General features: G+C 43.6%; 1 protein-coding gene and 1 non-coding gene across 14 annotated transcripts in view; both read right to left on the bottom strand.

Annotated features, from left to right (window-relative positions):
• LOC118387587 (guanine nucleotide exchange factor VAV2) overlaps window positions 1-21136 on the bottom strand; it is a 247064-nt gene that overhangs the window by 40395 nt on the left and 185533 nt on the right. For all 13 annotated transcript variants that reach the window (XM_052525717.1, XM_052525722.1, XM_052525714.1 and 10 more), the window contains exon 4: window positions 13615-13683. In XM_052525717.1, the coding sequence (XP_052381677.1) occupies window positions 13615-13683 (69 nt within the window). The remainder of the gene's footprint in view (window positions 1-13614; window positions 13684-21136) is intronic.
• Window positions 2233-2308, bottom strand: trnaa-ugc (transfer RNA alanine (anticodon UGC)). Its single transcript has one exon. It is a non-coding gene; the product is annotated as a tRNA-Ala (tRNA).

Here is a 21136-nt window from a genome sequence, read left to right as displayed (position 1 = left end):
CACAGGCATACGGCTCGCCTTAGACCACCACAGAGAGCTCCCTCTGCCCCCGCCCCCTCTCTCTCTCCCTCTCCTTCTCTCTTTCTGCTCTAGCCACATCTAAAGCCTCTGTCGAACATCAAAACACCATTCTATGCTAATTCTCGCTACCAGAAAACACGGAAATCCTGAAAGGCTCCAAGTTGTTTGTTCCCTTCAGTCATTTTCTGAGGACTAAAGAAAACACAAAGCGAAGTGAATTGAACGCCTGCTCCAGGCATTGTAAGAATGTGGTTGTTTGACAGCGTAACCGAGGGAATAAAAGGCAGTGGTCTAATGAACATATTTTTCTATTGAAACTCATTAGTTCCAGTTTTCTACCTACTATACTGTAAAATACTGAGACCTGGAGGCCATGGTGAACTGGGGAAACGGTTTATTTTGGTTTTCTTTTGGCACCACACTGACTGAATGACCTTTAATTAGCAGAGATTCCAGCAGTGCACAGGCTCAGACTGTGATGCGCGTGTGTGTGTGTGTGTGTGTGTGTGTGTGTGTGTGTGTGTGTGTGTGTGTGTGTGTGTGTGTGTGTGTGTGTGTGTGTGTGTGTGTGTGTGTGTGTGTGTGTGTGTGTGTGTGTGTGTGTGTGTGTGTGTGTGTGTGTGTGTGTGTGTGTCTGTGCGCGCGTGCGTGTGTGTGTGTGTGTGTGTGTGTGTTTGTTTTGTTTATTAGGATCCCCATTAGCTTCTGCACATGCAGCAGCTACTCTTCCTGGGGTCCACATAAAACATACACATCAAAGTACAGAACAGTTATTGACAAGGAAATTCAATTAGATTACATTTAAAAATAAATATAACACTTAAACATTAAGCTATAATCCCTTATTGATGTCACTTGTTAAGTCCAGTGTAGATGAATGGGAGGAGACAGGTTAAGGAAGGGTTTTTAAGAGAGATCCAACACGATTGACATACACTGTAGTTGGTTGAGTGACAACCTGGGTCATGCACCAGGCATTCGTCACAGTAAGAAGCTTCTTCTTGAGAGGACAACTAGGTGATGACCAGTCAACGTTCAGGACACAAAGAAAATACATAGCAGCCCCCTAAAAGAAGAGGCTTCAGATGAGGCAAGTGAACCTGCAACCACAGCATCTCAACTTCATTTGTCATGAGATTCTCTCTGAGCGTTACAGGAATATGGCTCTGAATATATAGAGCAACACATCCTCCATAGACATTTATGTCTTTTCTATAGATGTTATATCCTTGTATTCCTACTATATCATCAAAGGTGCTGTCTAAGTGAGTCTCAGAAATGAATTAGTAAATTAGCAAATTACTAATCTCATGAACTCTGTTTCTTAGGCTACATATATTGACATGAACTAATTTGAACCCTTTCCTGGGTGGCTTATCTAAAACTGAAATCATATTGATAATAGATTGTATTCCTAAGAATTATATTTCTTATAATAACAAAGATTTATGTTCAGTAGATGCCTTTTCTGGTTTAGCTCAGCTGCAGCAGGGTGCTCTAATCTTCGTGCCACTTCTGGATAGTTGTCTTGCTGGAAAGTTGGTCTCAATGGTACAGGGGTGTCGGCATGAGGGTAAGGGCGTGGGGGGATGCTGTCATGTCAGCATGGGAGGTAATGGGCATGGGAGGTAATTCTCATTCTTGTGACATGTATAGGTCATTCAGTTTGGAGGGTTTCCATATTACCATACCACCACAGTAGAGTAGAACTGTCTCTTAAACATTCCCAAAGTCTAGTTACTGTATCTTGTCAGGATTGGGAGAGTTAATATTGCTATCAACCAGTTTACTCTTCTATTTGAAGGTAAGTGCGAATTTCTCTGTTGCTCTGAAAAGGTTAATAGCAAACAGAGACATATTTTCCATTCACTGGAATTAATAACATAGGACAAAAATGTAATCTAATTTGATGTATTGTGTGCTTGGTTAACTCTGACCTTCCCTATTTACCATCCTACTGTATGTGACTGGAATATTATCTTGTGACCTTTGCAGATGGCGTGAATAGAGAAAACAAATGAAGAAGAGCGCTACAGCCTCCATCAAATATTGGCGATTGTCCTTCTCCTTGTGTGGGACCAGTTGGAAGTTTTAATTGAGGTGGTGTCACTCTAAATGATGTGTTTCCTCTTCCTTCCTTTACATTTGACTTATTTAACAGACACTCTTATCCAGAGCGAATTACAGTTGTGAGTCCATACATTTTCATACTGGTCCCCCGTGGGAATCGAACCCACAACGCTGGCATTGCAAGCACCATGCTCTACCAACTGAGCCACACAGGACCCTTACTGGGTGTGACTCTCGCTGCATACAGATGGGAAGAGTGGGCCGGCACACTACTGCCATGTCTGAGCTGCCTATCACCAGGGTGCACTCTGTTCTGAAGGCACCCATGACCCCACAGAGACACATTTGTTCAGGGGATGGGGCAATATTTAGGAAGAATTCACATTCTTGCACAAAACCCTAGAGACAGGCTGAATGATTAGCTGAATGATGATAATGATGATGGTGATGATGGTGAGTGCGGCGATCTGCAAATGAACTGTATGGGGAGTGAGGAGGAACAAGATGAACTAGCTCCTGAGGGGGGGATCTGTGTGTAGATGAGTGTGAATGTATGTCTGTGTGTGTCTGTATGAGTGTGCGCACTGGCACATGCATGAGTGTGTGTACAAGAGATATGAGAGTGTGTGCTTCCCACTCTGCTCCTCTCCTCTTGACTCACTCCTGTATTTTGGGCAAATTCTCTTGTCTGATTTCACAGTGCAGGGCCAGAGGAGGTCCAGCGTGTTTGCACGCAATGGGCTCTGTGTCTTCTGCTCTACTGCTCTCCGCTCTAGCCCGCATCCCAACATGGACACTCTTAATCACTGGACTTTCATCAAGGGCTACATACGGACCTCTGGGTTACAGGTTTCTAGTAGAACTAACATGTTTTTAAAGCTGACAGCTGACAATTTTGAAGCATAATCATACAGATATCTGGGCTCTGGCACCACCACCCCCTCTCACTCTCAGTGCAATTCCCACGCTCCTGCGAGAGTGACGTTTTAATGCTGTGATCCTGTCTTGTGGAGTCAGCTCATAGACCTAAAGTGCAGTGGAAAAGTATTTGTCCCCTTTCAGATTTGTTCTACTTTTGCATATTTCTATACTGAATGTGATTTTCAACCCGAAACCTAATATTAGATCAAGGGAACCTGCGTGAACAAATAACACAACAATTACATACTTATTACATTTATTACAAAACAATGTTATGCAACACCCAATACCCCTGTGTGAATAAGTAATTGCCCCCTTACACTCAACAACTCGTTGTGCCACCTTCAGCGGCAATGACGCCAACCAAACGCTTCCTGTAGTTGTTGATCAGTCTCAGTCACTGTGGAGGAGTTTTGGCCCATTCTTCCATGCAGATCTGCTGTAACCCAGCGACATCTGTGGGTTTTCAAGCATGAACTGCTCCTTTCAAGTCCTGCCAATAAGACTTGATTGTGTGTTTCGGGTCATTGTCTTGCTGCACGATCCAGCTGCGCTTCAGCTCACAGACGGATGGCCTGACATTCTCCTGTAGAATTAGAGCATAATGAATGGTTCCTTCTATTAAGTCAAGTTGTTCAGGTCCTGAGGCAGCAAAGCATCCCCAAACCATCACACTACCACCATGCTTGACTGTTGGTATGAGGTTCTTACTGTGGAATGCAGCGTTCGGTTTCCTGTGCGCTGAAGCATAGCTGGGTCATGCAGAAAGACAATGATCCAACACACACAATCTAGTTTACATGAAAATGGCTAAAAAGCAACACATTTAAAGTTTTGGCATGGCTTAGTCAAAGTCCAGACCCAATCTCAATTTGGATGTTGTGGCAGGACTTCAAACGAACAGTTCATGCTTGAAAACCAACAGTTCATGCTTGAAAACCCACAAATGTCGCTGAGTTACAGCAGTTCTGCATGTAAGAAGTGGGACAAAACTCCTCCACAGCGACATGAGAGACTGATCAACAACTAAAGGAAGCATTTGGTTACAATTATTGTCACAACTAGTTATTGAGTGTAAGGGGGCAATACATTTTTCACACAGGTCAATTGGGTGTTGCATAACTTTGTTAATTAAATAAATAAAATAAGTATAATTTGTGTTATTTGTTAACTCGGGATCCCTTTATCTAATAGTAGGTTTTGCTTGAAGATTCAACATTCAGTATCCGAAATATGCCAAAATAGAGAAAATCAGAAAGCGGTCAAATACTTTTTCACAGAGCTGTACATATTAAATCACATGTTTGGACATTGACCAGGGAGCTACAGCAAGCCTGGCTGCTCTGGGTTGGCTTGGCAACACTGACCATCACCTGGTAAAGGGTCATCTCAGGCTCCTACTGATATCATCATAATTTCTAATGCCCTTGGATTAGATCTACTCTTAAATGGTTTCAAAATGACAGATTTTGAAATACTGTAGATCCAACGGGACTGGTAGAGTCACATTTTCACATCAGTGCAGTCAGTTTTTGAGGTTTGCATCTCTGCTGAGTGAAAAGTCAACTACAGTGAGGGAAAAAAGTATTTGATCTCCTGCTGATTTTGTACGTTTGACCGCTGACAAATAAATTATCAGTCTATAATTTTAATGGTAGGTTTATTTGAACAGTGAGAGACAGAATAACAAACTAAAAAAATCCAGAAAAACGCATGTCAAAAATGTTATAAATTGATTTGCATTTTAATGAGTGAAATAAGTATTTGACAAAACCCTTGTTGGCAATCACATGGGTCAGACGTTTCTTGTAGTTGGCCACCAGGTTTGCACACATCTCAGGAGAGATTTTGTCCCACTCCTCTTTGCAGATCTTCTCCAAGTCATTGAGGTTTTGAAGCTGACGTTTGGCAACTCGAACCTTCAGCTCCCTCTACAGATTTTCTATGGGATTACGGTCTGGAGACTGGCTAGGCCACTCCAGGACCTTCATGTGCTTCTTCTTAAGCCACTCCTTTGTTGCCTTGGCCATGTGTTTTGGGTCATTGTCATGCTGGAATACCCATCCACGACCCATTTTCAATGACCTGGCTGAGGGAAGGAGGTTCTCACCCAAGATTTGACGGTACATGGCCCCGTCCATTGTCCCTTTGATGCGGTGAAGTTGTCCTGTCCCCTTAGCAGAAAAAAAACCCAAAGCATAATGTTTCCACCTCCATGTTTGACAGTGGGGATGGTGTTCTTGGGGTCATAGGCAGCATTCCTCCTCCTCCAAACACGGCGAGTTGAGTTGATGCCAAAGAGCTCCATTTTGGTCTCAACTGACCACAACACTTTCACCCAGTTGTCCACTGAATCATTCAGATGTTCATTGGCAAACTTCAGACGGGCATGTATATGTGCTTTCTTGAGCAGGGTGACCTTTCGGCAGCTGCAGGATTTCTGGATTTCAGGGAGATTGACAGTTCTTTTGTGTTTCTTCCATTTGCGAATAATCACACCAACTGTTGTCACCTTCTCACCAAGCTGCTTGGCGATGGTCTTATAGCCCATTCCAGCCTTGTGTAGGTCTACAATCTTGTCCCTGACATCCTTGGAGAGCTCTTTGGTCTTGGCCATGGTGGAGAGTTTGGAATCTGATTGATGGATTGCTTCTGTGGACAGGTGTCTTTTATACAGGTAACAAACTGAGATTAGGAGCACTGTATAAAAGACACCTGGGAGCCAGAAATCTTTCTGATTGAGAGGGGGTCAAATACTTATTTCCCTCATTAAAATGCAAATAAATGTATAACATTTTTGACATGCGTTTTTCTGGATTTTTTTGTTGTTATTCTGTTCAAATAAACCTACCATTAAAATTATAGACTGATCATATCTTTGTCAATGGGCAAACATACAAAATCAGCAGGGGATCAAATACTTTTTTCCCTCACTGTGTATGGGGAATTTCAACTCTCTGCAGACTGCAGGGTGTGCAGACCAAATTCAATGGAAGGTCATTCTGGTTTTCACCACCAGGCTGGCGATGCAATTACTGACAAATGTGTGTGTGCAACTGTAGAAAAGTGGATTAGCCAGAGACATATGACTAGGGCCAGCACATTTGTAAGCTGATGGATAAATAAACAGATTTACTTGGGACGGAAATATCTTGCTTCCCTTTCTTCCCTGATTTAATCAGAAAGTTTTAGGGCGATGAGGCCCTTTCTTTCTCATGAAGTTAGAGAGGTTGCTGCCATGGGCTTCCATTTTATTAGCTCTGACTATATCAGATCTCAGAGGCTGTCCAAACATTGAGCAAGTACGTATCTGGGAGGGCTGTTTCAAGGCAATGTTACATTACTCTTTTGAGATTCTCTGTGTAGGGAGATGCCAACTTTCTCTATGTAGAGCAAACCTGAATTCTCCTTCAAGCTCTTTAATAGGTCATCTTTTCACTGCTTTTCCCAACAATACCTAACATGAACAGATAGATACAGTATTTGGTATTTGGTTGGATATTATCATCCCCGTTACCTGCTGCAAAAGCAGAAGCTACTCAGAAGCTACTTCCTGGGGTCCACACAAAACATGAAACATGACATAATACAGAACATTAATAGACAAGAACAGCTCAAGGACAGAACTACATTTAAAAAAATGTAAAAAGCACACGTAGCCTACATATCGATACATACACACAAACTATCTTGGTTAAAGAGGGGAGAGGCGTAGTGCTATGAGGTGTTGCTTTATCTATTTCTTGTTTTTTTTTGTAGTTTTTACCCCGTTTTTGTGATATCCAATTGGTAGTTACAATCTTGTCCCATCGCTGCAACTCCCATACGGACTTGGAAGAGAGTCTAGGACGAGAGCCATGCATCCTCCGAAACACGACCCTGCCAAGCCATACTGCTCACTAAAGCCAGCCACACCAATGTGTCGGAGGAAACACCGTACAACTGGCGAATGAAGTCAGCCTGCATGCGCCCGGCCTGTCACAAGGAGTCGCTAGAGCACGATGGGACAAGGACATTGTGGCCGGGCCAAACCCTCCCCTGACACAGACGACGCTATGCCTATTGTGCGCTGCCTCATGGGTCTCCCAGTCGCCGCCGGCTGCGACACAGCCTGGGATCAAACCCGGGTCTGTAATGACACCTTAGACTGCTGTGCCACTCGGAAGGCCCCACTTTATCTGTTTTTGTAAACCAGGTTTGTTGTTTATTTGAGCAATATGAGATGGAATAGAGCTCCATGCAATAATGGCTCTACATAATACTGTACACTTTCTTGAATTTGTTCTTGATTTGTCGACCGTGAAAAGACCCCTGGTGACATGTCTAGTGGGGTAAGTGTGTGTGTCAGAGCTGTGTGTAAGTTGACTATGCATAAAATGTATGCGATTTTCAGCACAATGTTTCCAATAAAAAGAAGAAGTGATGCAGTCAGTCTCTCCTCAACTCTTAGCCAAGAGAGACTGGCATGCATACTATTAATATTAGCCCTCTGATTACAATGAAGAGCAAGACGTGCTGCTCTGTTCTGGGCCAGCTGCAGCTTAACTAGGTCTTTCCTTGCAGCAAAAGACCACACGACTGGACAATAATCAAAATAAGACCAAACTAGATCCTGCAGAACTTGCCTTTTTGGACTGTGGTGTGGAACCAGATTTACAATGATTGAATCTATATGTTTTGACTATGGACAGTTAACAAACTAAGGTAACACCAAGTCATTTAGTCTCCTCAACTTGTTCAACAACAAGATTATTCATTACCAGATTCAGATGAGGTCTAGAACGTTGGAAATGATTTGTACCGAATACAGATATGTTCAGGACTAGTTTATTACTGGCCACTCATTCCAAAACAGAATGCAACTCTAAGTTAATGGTTTCATTGACTTCATTAGCTGTGGTTGCTGATGCATATATGTTTGAATCATCAGCATACATGGACACACATGCTTTGTTTAATGCCAGCGGCAGGTCAATGGTAAAAATAGAAAAGAGTAGAGGGCTTTGAGAGTTGCCCTGCAGTACACCACACTTTACATTTTTGACATTAGAGAAGCTTCCATTACAGAAAATCAAGTCAATAGTGATGATATGAATGGGAAGCCATGGCCAGACAAGGTGACATTGCCCAGGCTTGAAGGAGGACTAGTTGGACAAAGAGCAACATATGGAGAGAGCACCACCTGCATGCCCCTCCTACTGTTATCAGCAGGGGAGCTCTCCTACCAATAAAGGACTAACCTCATACCCACCTCTACATTCTGTATTAGATTGGCTCCCTCACCCTGACATGATGTTGTACACGTGACATAAACATCCATCCCACACAGGCAGTGTAGTCTCAGGGATATGGTCTATGAATCTTGTGAGGGAGCAGGGGATATGTCTCAGCACTACCTTTACAAAAACATTTCACACGAAAAATGTCAAATAAAATTGCAGAAAATGTATTTAATTGCATTTTCATCAAATATCTCTCACAGAAAACTATTTTTGCCATCCATTCATTAAATGTTTTTGTAATATTTTATTTTTCTATCAATACTTTTGGGTTTATGTTTTGCTTTAATATCAATATTTTTGCAATACTAAGAACAATTTTCTCCTATACTTCAGAAGTTGATTAATGGTAGAAAATAAAGAAACCCACTCACTAGAGGATTGCACCATATAATAACATTAAAGGTGTTTAAAGTGGCGATCTTTAAATGAAACATTAACAAAGTGTTTATTTAAAGCTCAACATGTGAAAACAGCTATTTCACATCTGAAAATGCGATTTCACTTGTGAAACTGCAAATTTGACATGTGCTTTTTGTTGTAAGGGTATCCTTTACTCAACGTAGAATTCCCTAAATGCTCATCAATTAGGCCTAGTCAGTGATAACATGTCCCCAGATCCTCTGTGATGTCAACTGTAACACTCTTTGGTTCTAACTTTACAGTACATTGAGTTGTCAGCCTTGAATATGACTCCCCACCAAGGAGTGATAGAAATATACTGTTATTGTCTTGATGTAAAGCCTTTCTGACAACATTTGCTTCTCAATCTGAAGATTGTCATTGAGACAAAAATAGTCCCTTGACAACTGCACCCATTTCATGCTTTGTCAACTCCAGGAAGGACTAACTGCACAGTAAAGAGCAGAGCACTGCTGAGAGTTGACATTACAGAGCCACAGGCCGGAAGCAGTGCCAAGGTTGTGAAGATGAACCTGAGACCGTAATTAAGGAGACCCTGACTCAGGTAAACAGATACATACTCAATTTAAGGACCAGGCCATTTCAGGTGGGCTCATACTACCATCTTCATTCCTCTTACATGTACCTTGACATGAACACATTTGACACGATACTGTTAACATGGAAATAGTTCATTCAGCAAGGTATCGAATATGACCTTAACATGAACTAAACCTCAAATCAAATCAAATCAAACCAAATGTTATTTGTCACATACACATGGTTAGCAGATGTTAATGCGAGTGTAGCGAAATTATTGTGCTTCTAGTTCCGACAATGCAGTAATAACCAACAAGTAATCTAACTAACAATTCCAAAACTACTGTCTTATACACACAAGTGTAAGGGGATAAAGAATATGTACGTAAAGATATATGAATGAGTGATGGTACAGAGCGGCATAGGCAAGATGGTATCGAGTACAGTATATACATATGAGATGAGTATGTAAACAACGTGGCATAGTTAAAGTGGCTAGTGATACATGTATTACATAAAGATGCAGTAGATGATAGAGTACAGTATATACGTATACATATGAGATGAATAATGTAGGGTATGTAAACATTATATTAGGTAGCATTTTTTAAAGTGGCTAGTGATATATTTGACATCATTTCCCATCAATTCCCATAATTAAAGTGGCTGGAGTTGAGTCAGTGTGTTGGCAGCAGCCACTCAATGTTAGTGGTGGCTGTTTAACAGTCTGATGGCCTTGAGATAGAAGCTGTTTTTCAGTCTCTCGGTCCCAGCTTTGATGCACCTGTACTGACTTCGCCTTCTGGATGATAGCGGGCTGAACAGGCAGTGGCTCGGGTGGTTGTTGTCCTTGATGATCTTTATGGCCTTCCTGTAACATCGGGTGGTGTAGGTGTCCTGGAGGGCAGGTAGTTTGCCCCCGGTGATACGTTGTGCAGACCTCACTACCCTCTGGAGAGCCTTACGGTTGTGGGCGGAGCAGTTGCCGTACCAGGTGGTGATACATCCCACCAGGATGCTCTCGATTGTGCATCTGTAGAAGTTTGTGAGTGCTTTTGGTGACAAGCCAAATTTCTTCAGCCTCGTGAGGTTGAAGAGGCGCTGCTGCGCCTTCTTCACGATGCTGTCTGTGTGGGTGGACCAATTCAGTTTGTCTGTGATGTGTATGCCGAGGAACTTAAAACTTGCTACCCTCTCCACTACTGTTCCATCGATGTGGATAGGGGGGTGTTCCCTCTGCTGTTTCCTGAAGTCCACAATCATCTCCTTAGTTTTGTTGACGTTGAGTGTGAGGTTATTTTCCTGACACCACACTCCGAGGGCCCTCACCTCCTCCCTGTAGGCCGTCTCGTCGTTGTTGGTAATCAAGCCTACCACTGTTGTGTCGTCCGCAAACTTGATGATTGAGTTGGAGGCGTGCGTGGCCACGCAGTCGTGGGTGAACAGGGAGTACAGGAGAGGGCTCAGAACGCACCCTTGTGGGGCCCCAGTGTTGAGGATCAGCGAGGTAGAGATGTTGTTGCCTACCCTCACCACCTGGGGGCGGCCCGTCAGGAAGTCCAGTACCCAGTTGCACAGGGCGGGGTCGAGACCCAGGGTCTCGAGCTTGATGACGAGCTTGGAGGGTACTATGGTGTTAAATGCGAGCTGTAGTCGATGAACAGCATTCTTACATAATCGTTGCTATGGGAACGACATCTTCAACACACGTTCTAATGAACTCGCACACCGAATCAGCGTATTCGTCAATGTTGTTGTCTGACGCAATACGAAACATATCCCAGTCCACGTGATGGAAGCAGTCTTGGAGTGTGGAATCAGATTGGTATTCTGTCAGTTGCAGCCTAATGTAGTCTTCTGAATCTTTCACCACACGCTTGATTTGGTTTTACACTAGTATAGATAAATATAGTACATAAATACACTGTACAAAAATATAAACGCAACATGTAAAGTGTTGGTCCCATGTTTCATGAGCTGAAATAAAAGAATCCCAGACATTTTCTATACGCAAAAAAAAGCTTACATCTCTCAACTTTTGTGCACAAATGTGTTTACATCCCTGTTAGTGAGCATTTCTCCTTAGCCAAGATAATCCATCCACCTGACAGGTGTGGCATATCAAGAAGCTGATTAAACAGTGTGATCATTAGACAGGTGCACTTTGTGCTGGGGACAATAAAAGGCCACTTAAAATGTGCAGTTTTGTCACACAACACGATGCCACAGATGTCTCAAGTTTTAAAGAGAGCGTGCAATTAAGGTGCTGACTACAGGAAAGTCTACCAGAGCTGTTGGCAGAGAATTTAATATTCATTTCTCTAACATAAACTGCCTCCAATGTAGTTTCAGATGATTTTGTAGTACGTCCAACCAACCTCACAACCGCAGACCACAAGTGGTGCAGCGGTCTAAGGCACTGCATTTCAGTGCAAGAGGCGTCACTACAGTCCCTGGTTCAAATCCAGACTGAATAGGGCGGCACACAGTTGGCACAGCGTTGTCCGGGTTTGGCTGGGGTAGTACGTCATTGTAAATAAGAACTGACTTGCCTATTTAAATAAATAAAAAATGTCAAACATGCCAGTGCTTAATCTCCACATCTGGCTTCTTCACCTGTGGTATCATTGGTGGGGGGGTGATAAGGAGGATTTCTGTCTGTAATGAAGCCCTTTTTGGGGGAAAACTCATTCTGATTGACTAGGCCTGGCTGCCTAGTGGGTGGGCCTATGCACTGAAAGGCCCCTACACCCCAGCCCAGTCATGTGAAATCCATAGATTAGGGCCTAATTCATGTATTTCATTTGACTGATTTCCTTATATGAACTGTAGCTCAGTAAAATCTTTGAAAATGTTGCATGTTGCTTTAATATTTTTGTTCAATATAGTTAAACCTACTCATCCACTGGCATATCGCTCTCTCATTTCAGTCACACACTCATCTTAAATTGACCGTACATCAATATCATGGGCCAATTAACAACACTATGAGCGTGAGATTACTCCTTGCTTGAGTGTGTCCTACTCCATTACATGCAGGATCTCCTGATGAATCAATTACGTGGACTGGGGCCGTCGATGATAATGAAAAGAATATCTGATCCTCTAAAGGTCCGTGAAGCACCGTGGCTTCATTAATTCAATAAGATACAGCAGCACTTTGCACCTGTTCGGTGAGACAAAGAGCAGGTTCACACCGGAGTAGGAAGCTGGTGCCAACCTCCGTGGAATGACTAGGGGTCACCATAGGCTCCGGGCAGGTCAGAGAAGGTGTTATGACCACGAATCAGAGAGAGGTTGGGTTATAGGGCGTGGGGTCAAAAGATAAAGGGCAAACTAAAAGGGATGTAATCAAAGCAGAGGACCTTTCCACTAGGACCTGCTGATGCGCTTTGTGCTACCTACAACACAACTGTAGATAAGGCATCACAGGACCACCACAATGATGCATTACAATCAAATGCCTCATTCTACGTGCCTTATCCAACAACCTTTTGAGATTGCTTTGTCATTGCTCTGACTAAGGTCGTTGGATGGAAACTTTGCATTGGGTGCTTATGGAAGATCCTTCCTAAACCAAGCTATACTGTATGACATGCAGCCCAGCACCTGTGTGTTTACTATTCTCTCTATGTCTGGAAACAGAGCTGCTTTTTCCAGTAAGTCCCCAGTGTTGGGTTGGGCTGGAGGCTAAGCTGAGCTTTAATCCAGTATTACCCTGCCTGGCCCTCACTCCTCTATGCTTCTGCACGTTTTCCTTCAGTAATCTATTCAGCAGGCAGTAGTGGTGGCACTCTGTTATCCCCCCCCCCTCCATTCCTCCTCGCTTTCTCTGGGTGATGAATGACACCTATCTCAGCACAGCACCTAATTATTCTCCATTAATCAGAGGAATGGGAGTTTTCGCATAACACAGCCTCCACCCTACCACCCCACCCCAGGCCAGCCTCCCTGCCTCTGCCGCTCCCTCGACCTGAGCTGGCTTTCACACCCACCCACTCATCACCCAAGCCATGCAGCCAGCCAGCCATAGAGTCACTGAGCCAACGTGGCAGGCAGGAAGCCAATGTTCTACTGGTGTCACCATGGCAACGGACAGAGTGACGGAGGGCAGGGAGTTTGTGTAAACAGGAGGACGGAGGAAGGTGGCAGTATGGACGGTTACGGCTGTGCTGCTGCAGCTACTTCCGAACGCCATTTGTGTGTGTGTGTGTGTGTGTGTGTGTGTGTGTGTGTGTGTGTGTGTGTGTGTGTGTGTGTGTGTGTGTGTGTGTGTGTGTGTGTGTGTGTGTGTGTGTGTGTGTGTGTGTGTGTGTGTGTGTGTGTGTGTGTGTGTGTGTGTGTGTGTGCGTGGGGTGCAGCAGGGGGGCTGGCTACATACTCTGCTAGCTCCTCAAGACTCCGGTACACGTCATCCTCATTTAGAGCAGTGTCCTCTGAAGGAAAGGGCCTAAAACACACACACGGAGGGAGAGAGAGAGAGAGAATTAGCCACAGTAAGATATGGTAACAGCAGGGGATGAGTGTCTATCAGTCAAGTTGTCAATCTCACGCCATCATCATCGTCTATAATACAACAGTCTCATTTATTCATGAGCTCCACTGTTCCCCCATAGACACAAATCAGCCATCAACACAGAACATACAAAGTCAAACAGTCTGTGTAAGGCTGACTGGCATACTGTAGCTTAGTATCCCACAAAGGCTATTTCTCAAATTACACTATTTCCTGTTTTAACCCCTGTATAGGAAATAAGGTGTATTTTGAGATTTACTTAAACCATAAAGTATGACTCAAATCCATAAAATTGAGCCCTTTTCCAATTCCTTTCTCTCTAACTGAGTAGAGCCCTCCAGGGAATGCTAGAATGTTCAAATGGATGACTAATCAATTAGCCACTTAAATAGTTGGATTTCTCAATCTTTTTCTCCTGGAATTTCATCAAGATGCTTCATCTGGAACTTTAACAGAGGCTAGGTGAAAAAGCATATTGGGTGAATTAAGCGATGGTGAGATATTAAGAGTTCCAGATTGTATACAAGCTGCATTTCAGAACATGCTACATGGTTCAGTTGTGTGCTGCATCTGTGTGTGCATTGAGAAAAAATGTATTCATTTCATATGGATGATAGCTAATGAAATGTTTGAAACGCTAACACAATGCTAAATGTCCGAATGCTAACATGCCATGAACCATTTCTCTGAATATGTCTAGTAAATCTATTGGGGGCAGTTATCTATGTGCTACCATGCGTGGGTAATGTAGTCTTTACAGTTGTGTGATAATGTGCCCTCCACACGCAACACATTTTTTATCACGTTTGTTTCAAGTTTACAAATGCCTCAACAGGTGGTATTTGTCATTTCTACCTCCGCCATGCACAGATGTTATTCTGTTTGGGATGACTAGGTCTAGGAGGATTGCCGGCATCGTGCCATGTTTAAGCCGGGAAACTATTTAAGTAGTTGCGGAGCAATCAAATACAGTGCAATGGATCTATCTGTAGTGTATGGGACACTGGAGTATTGACCTTGGTTCACCCATGGATAACGTGACTTCAAAACATGCGAAGCCCTGTCCTACAGCCATTAATACACACACACACACACACACACACACACACACACACACACACACACACACACACACACACACACACACACACACACACACACACACACACACACACACACACTAACACTTTTATCGTTGCCTGCAAAACTGATTTAAATCAAATAAAAACCATCATAAATTGTTTATTTAAAAATAATAATAATACTTTGGGCAAAAATCGAATTGTCATTTTTTTTTTAATAAGCTTTTTTTCTAATGGGGTTTTCGAGAATCTGAATATTGCAGGTAAATGGTGCCAGTAGATAGGGATGTTTCAAATAGGCCTAGCTTGTGCGTCACTATCACTAGCTATCAGTAGTTAACAGGGAAGAAATCCAAGGGCAAGTGTGGCACATGAGTGTGAACCATAGGCATGAACAATGGCGTCAGTAAACCCGACACCAGCAGTGGTCAGTCGCGAAAGGCAAAGCCCCGTATGGGATTCATTTGAGTGGAAAGGACAAGAGTAAATGTATTGTAGAGTCAGAAGATGGCAGCCCGTGGGAACAGATACAAGGGAAAAACCCAACCAAGTTCATCACCAAGAGCACCTCCAAATAATTACAAGAGAAAGACAAGGTGAGACATCTATTATTTGATTTTTGGAATTGGGTCAGGATTCGACCCCTGGTATCATATGAATACACATAAGATGTGGAAAATGTGTAGAATTACAGAACATTTCCATTTAAAACGGCTAAATTGTGTTTCTGCCAACAAGAAGGGTGAACAGTTTGAACAGTTTGGGGTCGCAAGGTGAGGGTTTGTTATAAATGACAATATCCATCCGGACCTTTGCTACCTAGGAAAGGTGTGACAGGACCATCTCAAAGAGTACTGGAGTACCCCTGCTATAGACCTACAACACATACAGTACATGGCTTCTAGGCTACTTTCTGTCCCTAACACTGAAACTAAAACTGAAATAAATATAAAAATGAAATAGAAATGTTTTTATCAAACAGAAACTAAATAAAAACTAGTGAGTCAAGTCGGAAAACTAAACTGAATTTCAAATAAAATGTTCAAGCGAATCGTAATAAACACTAATAGAAAATCACTAAACTATAATAACCTTGGCACACACACAGACTCGCAAACACACACGTGCACCCGGACGCGCATGCACACTTAATCCATGTCCATACACAATATCAACCCCCCCGAATTCACAGGCCACACAAAGGTTCTGCATCACTCATAGAAACGTGGAGTGAGAAAAAGAGAAAGGGAGATTGTGAAAGAAAGTGTGTGCGTGCGTATGTGTGTGTGTGTGTATGGTAGGAACACCATTCCTTCCTGTACTGTATGTGCTGCTGACACCCACTCCTCACAGAGCAGGCTGCTAGCCCCTATAAAGGAAACGTACAGACCCCCATCTCACAGCTGATTACATCAACACTAATCTCGCCCACCAGCTGGCTCTCTCTGTTGATGCGGCAGCAATTGGAGCCTGGGGACGAGGTTACATCAACACAGGGGCACCAGAGGTAAAAACATTTTTTAAAGAGACGGAGAGGAGGGGGGTAAAGTGGGTGGGTTCAGGAGAGAGAGAGAGAGAGACAGACAGAGAGAGAGAGAGTGTATAAGTACCTAGGGCTCAGTCTGAAGTGGGTGGGAGATAATCAGGTGGATAGTGCACTGACTGAACCCTGACAGTCACAGCTGCATCTCCTATTACTGCATGTTCACCTAGAGACATCCACTGTGCGTTCTGTTAATTCAGTTATTTAGTTGTGGTGATAGCAGCATTAGTACAGGCACTAAGTAAACACTGTTGGCCATTTTCAATTATCCTGGAATATGACACTTTTCAACTAATTGTTTTGATTAAATCTGTCCTCTTGTGTCACGCCTCTTATCTAATTTGTGCTTTTCAGTTAACCAGTTCATTCTGTCACTTGGACTCACATCTATGGAACCCCGAAGGGAGTTTAACAGAATCAGTCAATTCAATTACCAGATGGCCAATCAAACCATATCCCCAGGTTTTCATCTAAAATAAACAACACCACTGGCTGCTCATTGATGCTGTCATGATTCCCCAGGCTGGTGACTCCAAGACCTTCCAGGTGGTCACTATGAGGGACTAACTTGTCACACTAACATCAGGATAAGGAACACAATGCATCACAGAGCTCGGCTGGCTGTCCTGGAAAAGGTCACCTGGCAGCCCTCGCTCTCCTTCTTTCTTTCCAATCAGTTCTTTCTGTTGTGCTCCCTATCTTCCTCCTTTCTCAACCTCGCTCTCTCTCTTCCTCAACCGCTCTCTCTCAACTGCTGTCCCTGTCTTTCTCAACCTCTCTTTCTCAACATCGCTCTCTCTGTCCCTCCTCATCAACCTCTATTTCTCAACATCGCTCTCTCTCTCTCCCTCCTCCTCAACCTCTCTTTCTCAACATCGCTCTCTCTGTCCCTCCTCATCAACCTCTATTTCTCAACATCGCTCTCTCTCTCTCCCTCCTCCTCAACCTCTCTTTCTCAACATCGCTCTCTCTCTCTCCCTCCTCCTCCCCAACCAAACGGTTGGGTAAAGGTAATCAATGGCACACGTGTTGAGGACAGAGCAGCTGTTGAACCGCTATCAGCAAATAACTATGAGGAAGTTATTATGAGGAACTACGCATTATGAGGAACTACTATGAGGAACTACGCAGTTGTTAGGTGTGACTGCAGTCGCAGTAGGCAGAGCAGTAATTTCTAGCAGGACCCAATGGCCCAAAGCAGAGAAACAGTTCAGTGTAGTTGAGGCAGTACGTTCTATCAGGCCCCATCTTGTGGTAGTCCACCCAGCAACCCTGATAAACGTCCATCTGACTTTCCCTTAATTTAGCTTTGCATGACTCATTCATATTTACTGTGTGTAAAGTATGCATGATTATGCATGATTATGTGTGTTATGTGAGTAATCTGTGAATTAGGATACGAATTTGCAATCTACATGTATAGCATAGTTGAGGGTGTATACATGTATACTGTGTGTATTGTGTGACGTGTAATGTATATGAGTGGCTAACGTGTCTTTTGTCACACACACTGTCCTGAGTGGGCATTAGCATGCATAATGCCCCAGCCTGGGATGAGGGTGAGAGGGATGAGTGGAAGAGAGAGAGCATCCTGACACTTCCTCGCCTGCAGTCTCTCTCCTGCTGTGTTGCAGCCTCTGTGTCTGCTGCTCTCTTTCTCACTGTGGAGCTCTGCTCTCACGCACACTACAGCACTCTGACACACTGAGGGAACACAGTCACACACACACACCGACACAGGGGGTGAATTAGAACGCTTAAGGAGAAGTGTGAGTCGGCCGACTGTCCACTAAGAGGTGGTTTTGGATTAGCTGAGGATAGTTATAACAAGGAGAAGGAGGGAGGGAGATTGATTTGACTATTTAACTATCAGGAGAGAGAACAGGGAGAGATCAAGGTCCTGCTAAGAGCACTCAGCTTATAGATGAGGAATACCAGGAGAGATCTCAGCTTATAGATGAGGAATACCAGGAGAGATCTCAGCTTATAGATGAGGAATACCAGGAGAGATCTCAGTTTATAGATGAGGAATACCAGGAGAGATCTCAGCTTATAGATGAGGAATACCAGGAGAGATCTCAGTTTATAGATGAGGAATACCAGGAGAGATCTCAGTTTATAGATGAGGAATACCAGGAGAGATCTCAGCCTATAGATGAGGAATACCAGGAGAGCTCTCAGCTTATAGATGAGGAATACCAGGAGAGCTCTCAGCTTATAGATGAGGAATACCAGGAGAGCTCCCAGCCTATAGATAAGGAATACCAGGAGAGATCTCAGCTTATAGATGAGGAATACCAGGAGAGATCTCAGCCTATAGATGAGGAATACCAGGAGATATCTCAGCCTATAGATGAGGAATACCAGGAGAGCTCTCAGCTTATAGATGAGGAATACCAGGAAAGCTCTCAGCTTATAGATGAGGAATACCAGGAGAGATCTCAGCTTATAGATGAGGAATACCAGGAGAGCTCTCAGCTTATAGATGAGGAATACCAGGAGAGGTCTCAGTTTATAGATGAGGAATACCAGGAGAGATCTCAGCTTATAGATGAGGAATACCAGGAGAGCTCTCAGATTATAGATGAGGAATACCAGGAGAGATCTCAGCCTATAGATGAGGAATACCAGGAGAGATCTCGGCTTATAGATGAAGAATACCAGGAGAGCTCTCAGCTTATAGATGAGGAATACCAGGAGAGCTCCCAGCCTATAGATGCGGAATACCAGGAGAGATCTCAGCTTATAGATGAGGAATACCAGGACAGATCTCAGCCTATAGATGAGGAATACCAGGAGAGATCTCAGCCTATAGATGAGGAATACCAGGAGAGATCTCAGCTTATAGATGAGGAATACCATGAGAGATCTCAGCTTATAGATGTGGAATACCAGGAGAGATCTCAGCGTATAGATGAAGAATACCAGGAGAGATCTCAGCTTATAGATGAGGAATACCAGGAGAGATCTCAGCTTATAGATGAGGAATACCAGGATAGCTCTCAGCTTATAGATGAGGAATACCAGGAGAGATCTCAGCCTATAGATGAGGAATACCAGGAGAGATCTCAGCTTATAGATGAGGAATACCTGGAGAGATCTCAGCTTATAGATGAGGAATACCAGGAGAGCTCTCAGCTTATAGATGAGGAATACCAGGAGAGATCTCAGCTTATAGATGAGGAATACCAGGAGAGCTCTCAGTTTATAGATGAGGAATACCAGGAGAGACCTCAGCTTATAGATGAGGAATACCAGGAGAGATCTCAGCCTATAGATGAGGAATACCAGGAGAGATCTCGGCTTATAGGTGAGGAATACCAGGAGAGATCTCAGCTTATAGATGAGGAATACCAAGAGAGATCTCAGCTTATAGATGAGGAATACCAGGAGAGCTCTCAGCTTATAGATGAGGAATACCAGGAGAGCTCCCAGCCTATAGATGAGGAATACCAGGAGAGATCTCAGCTTATAGATGAGGAATACCAGGAGAGATCTCAGCCTATAGATGAGGAATACCAGGAGAGATCTCAGCCTATAGATGAGGAATACCAGGAGAGATCTCAGCTTATAGATGAGGAATACCATGAGAGATCTCAGCTTATAGATGTGGAATACCAGGAGAGATCTCAGCGTATAGATGAAGAATACCAGGAGAGATCTCAGCTTATAGATGAGGAATACCAGGAGAGATCTCAGCTTATAGATGAGGAATACCAGGATAGCTCTCAGCTTATAGATGAGGGATACCAGGAGAGATCTCAGCCTATAGATGAGGAATACCAGGAGAGATCTCAGTTTATAGATGAGGAATACCAGGAGAGATCTCAGCCTATAGATGAGGAATACCAGGAGAGATCTCAGCTTATAGATGAGGAATACCTGGAGATATCTCAGCTTACAGATGAAGAATACCAGGAGAGCTCTCAGCTTATAGATGAGGAATACCAGGAGATATCTCAGCTTATAGATGAGGAATACCAGGAGAGCTCTCATCTTATAGATGAGGAATACCAGGAGAGATCTCAGCTTATAGATGAGGAATACCAGGAGAGATCTCAGTTTATAGATGAGGAATACCAGGAGAGATCTCAGCCTATAGATGAGGAATACCAGGAGAGCTCTCAGCTTATAGATGAGGAATACCAGGAGAGCTCCCAGCTTATAGATGAGGAACAAGACAGAGGGCCATTATTCCTAACCTCTATTCATCACTTTTTGATGGAAACTTTTCATGGATTTCTCATGGAGACAGGGCTTGGACAGTGAGTGTTCCAGGTGCTGAGTGTTTCTGGGTTTGCAGGGTGGAGAGAGGCTTACGGTAAAGCTGGGGCTCAGGGCCAACAGTGACAGAGACACACAGGCCTGATCATAGAATCATTACGGACAACAGGCATCAAAGAACCAATCAATGGACTTCAACAGCAAGTCAATGAACACGCCTCCGGAACAATTATCCACAGATCAAACTCACAGACAGGAACAGAGAGAGAGAGAGAGAGAGAGAGAGAGAGAGAGAGAGAGAGAGAGAGAGAGAGAGAGAGAGAGAGAGAGAGAGAGAGAGAGAGAGAGAGAGAGAGAGAGAGAGAGAGAGAGAGAGAGAGAGAGAGAGAGAGAGAGAGAGAGGAACAGAGAGAGAGAGAGAGAAACAGAGAGAAAGAGAGAGAGAGAGAGATTGAGAGAGGAACAGAGAGAGAGAAACACAGAGAGAGAGAGAGGCACAGAGAGAGAGAGAGGGGAACAGAGAGAGATAGGAACAGAG

Source organism: Oncorhynchus keta, chromosome 9 (genome assembly GCF_023373465.1).
Source record: "Oncorhynchus keta strain PuntledgeMale-10-30-2019 chromosome 9, Oket_V2, whole genome shotgun sequence".
Classification (NCBI taxonomy): Eukaryota; Metazoa; Chordata; class Actinopteri; order Salmoniformes; family Salmonidae; genus Oncorhynchus; species Oncorhynchus keta.
Note: the sequence above shows the minus strand (reverse complement) of the source record. Positions and strands in the feature narration are given on the sequence as shown.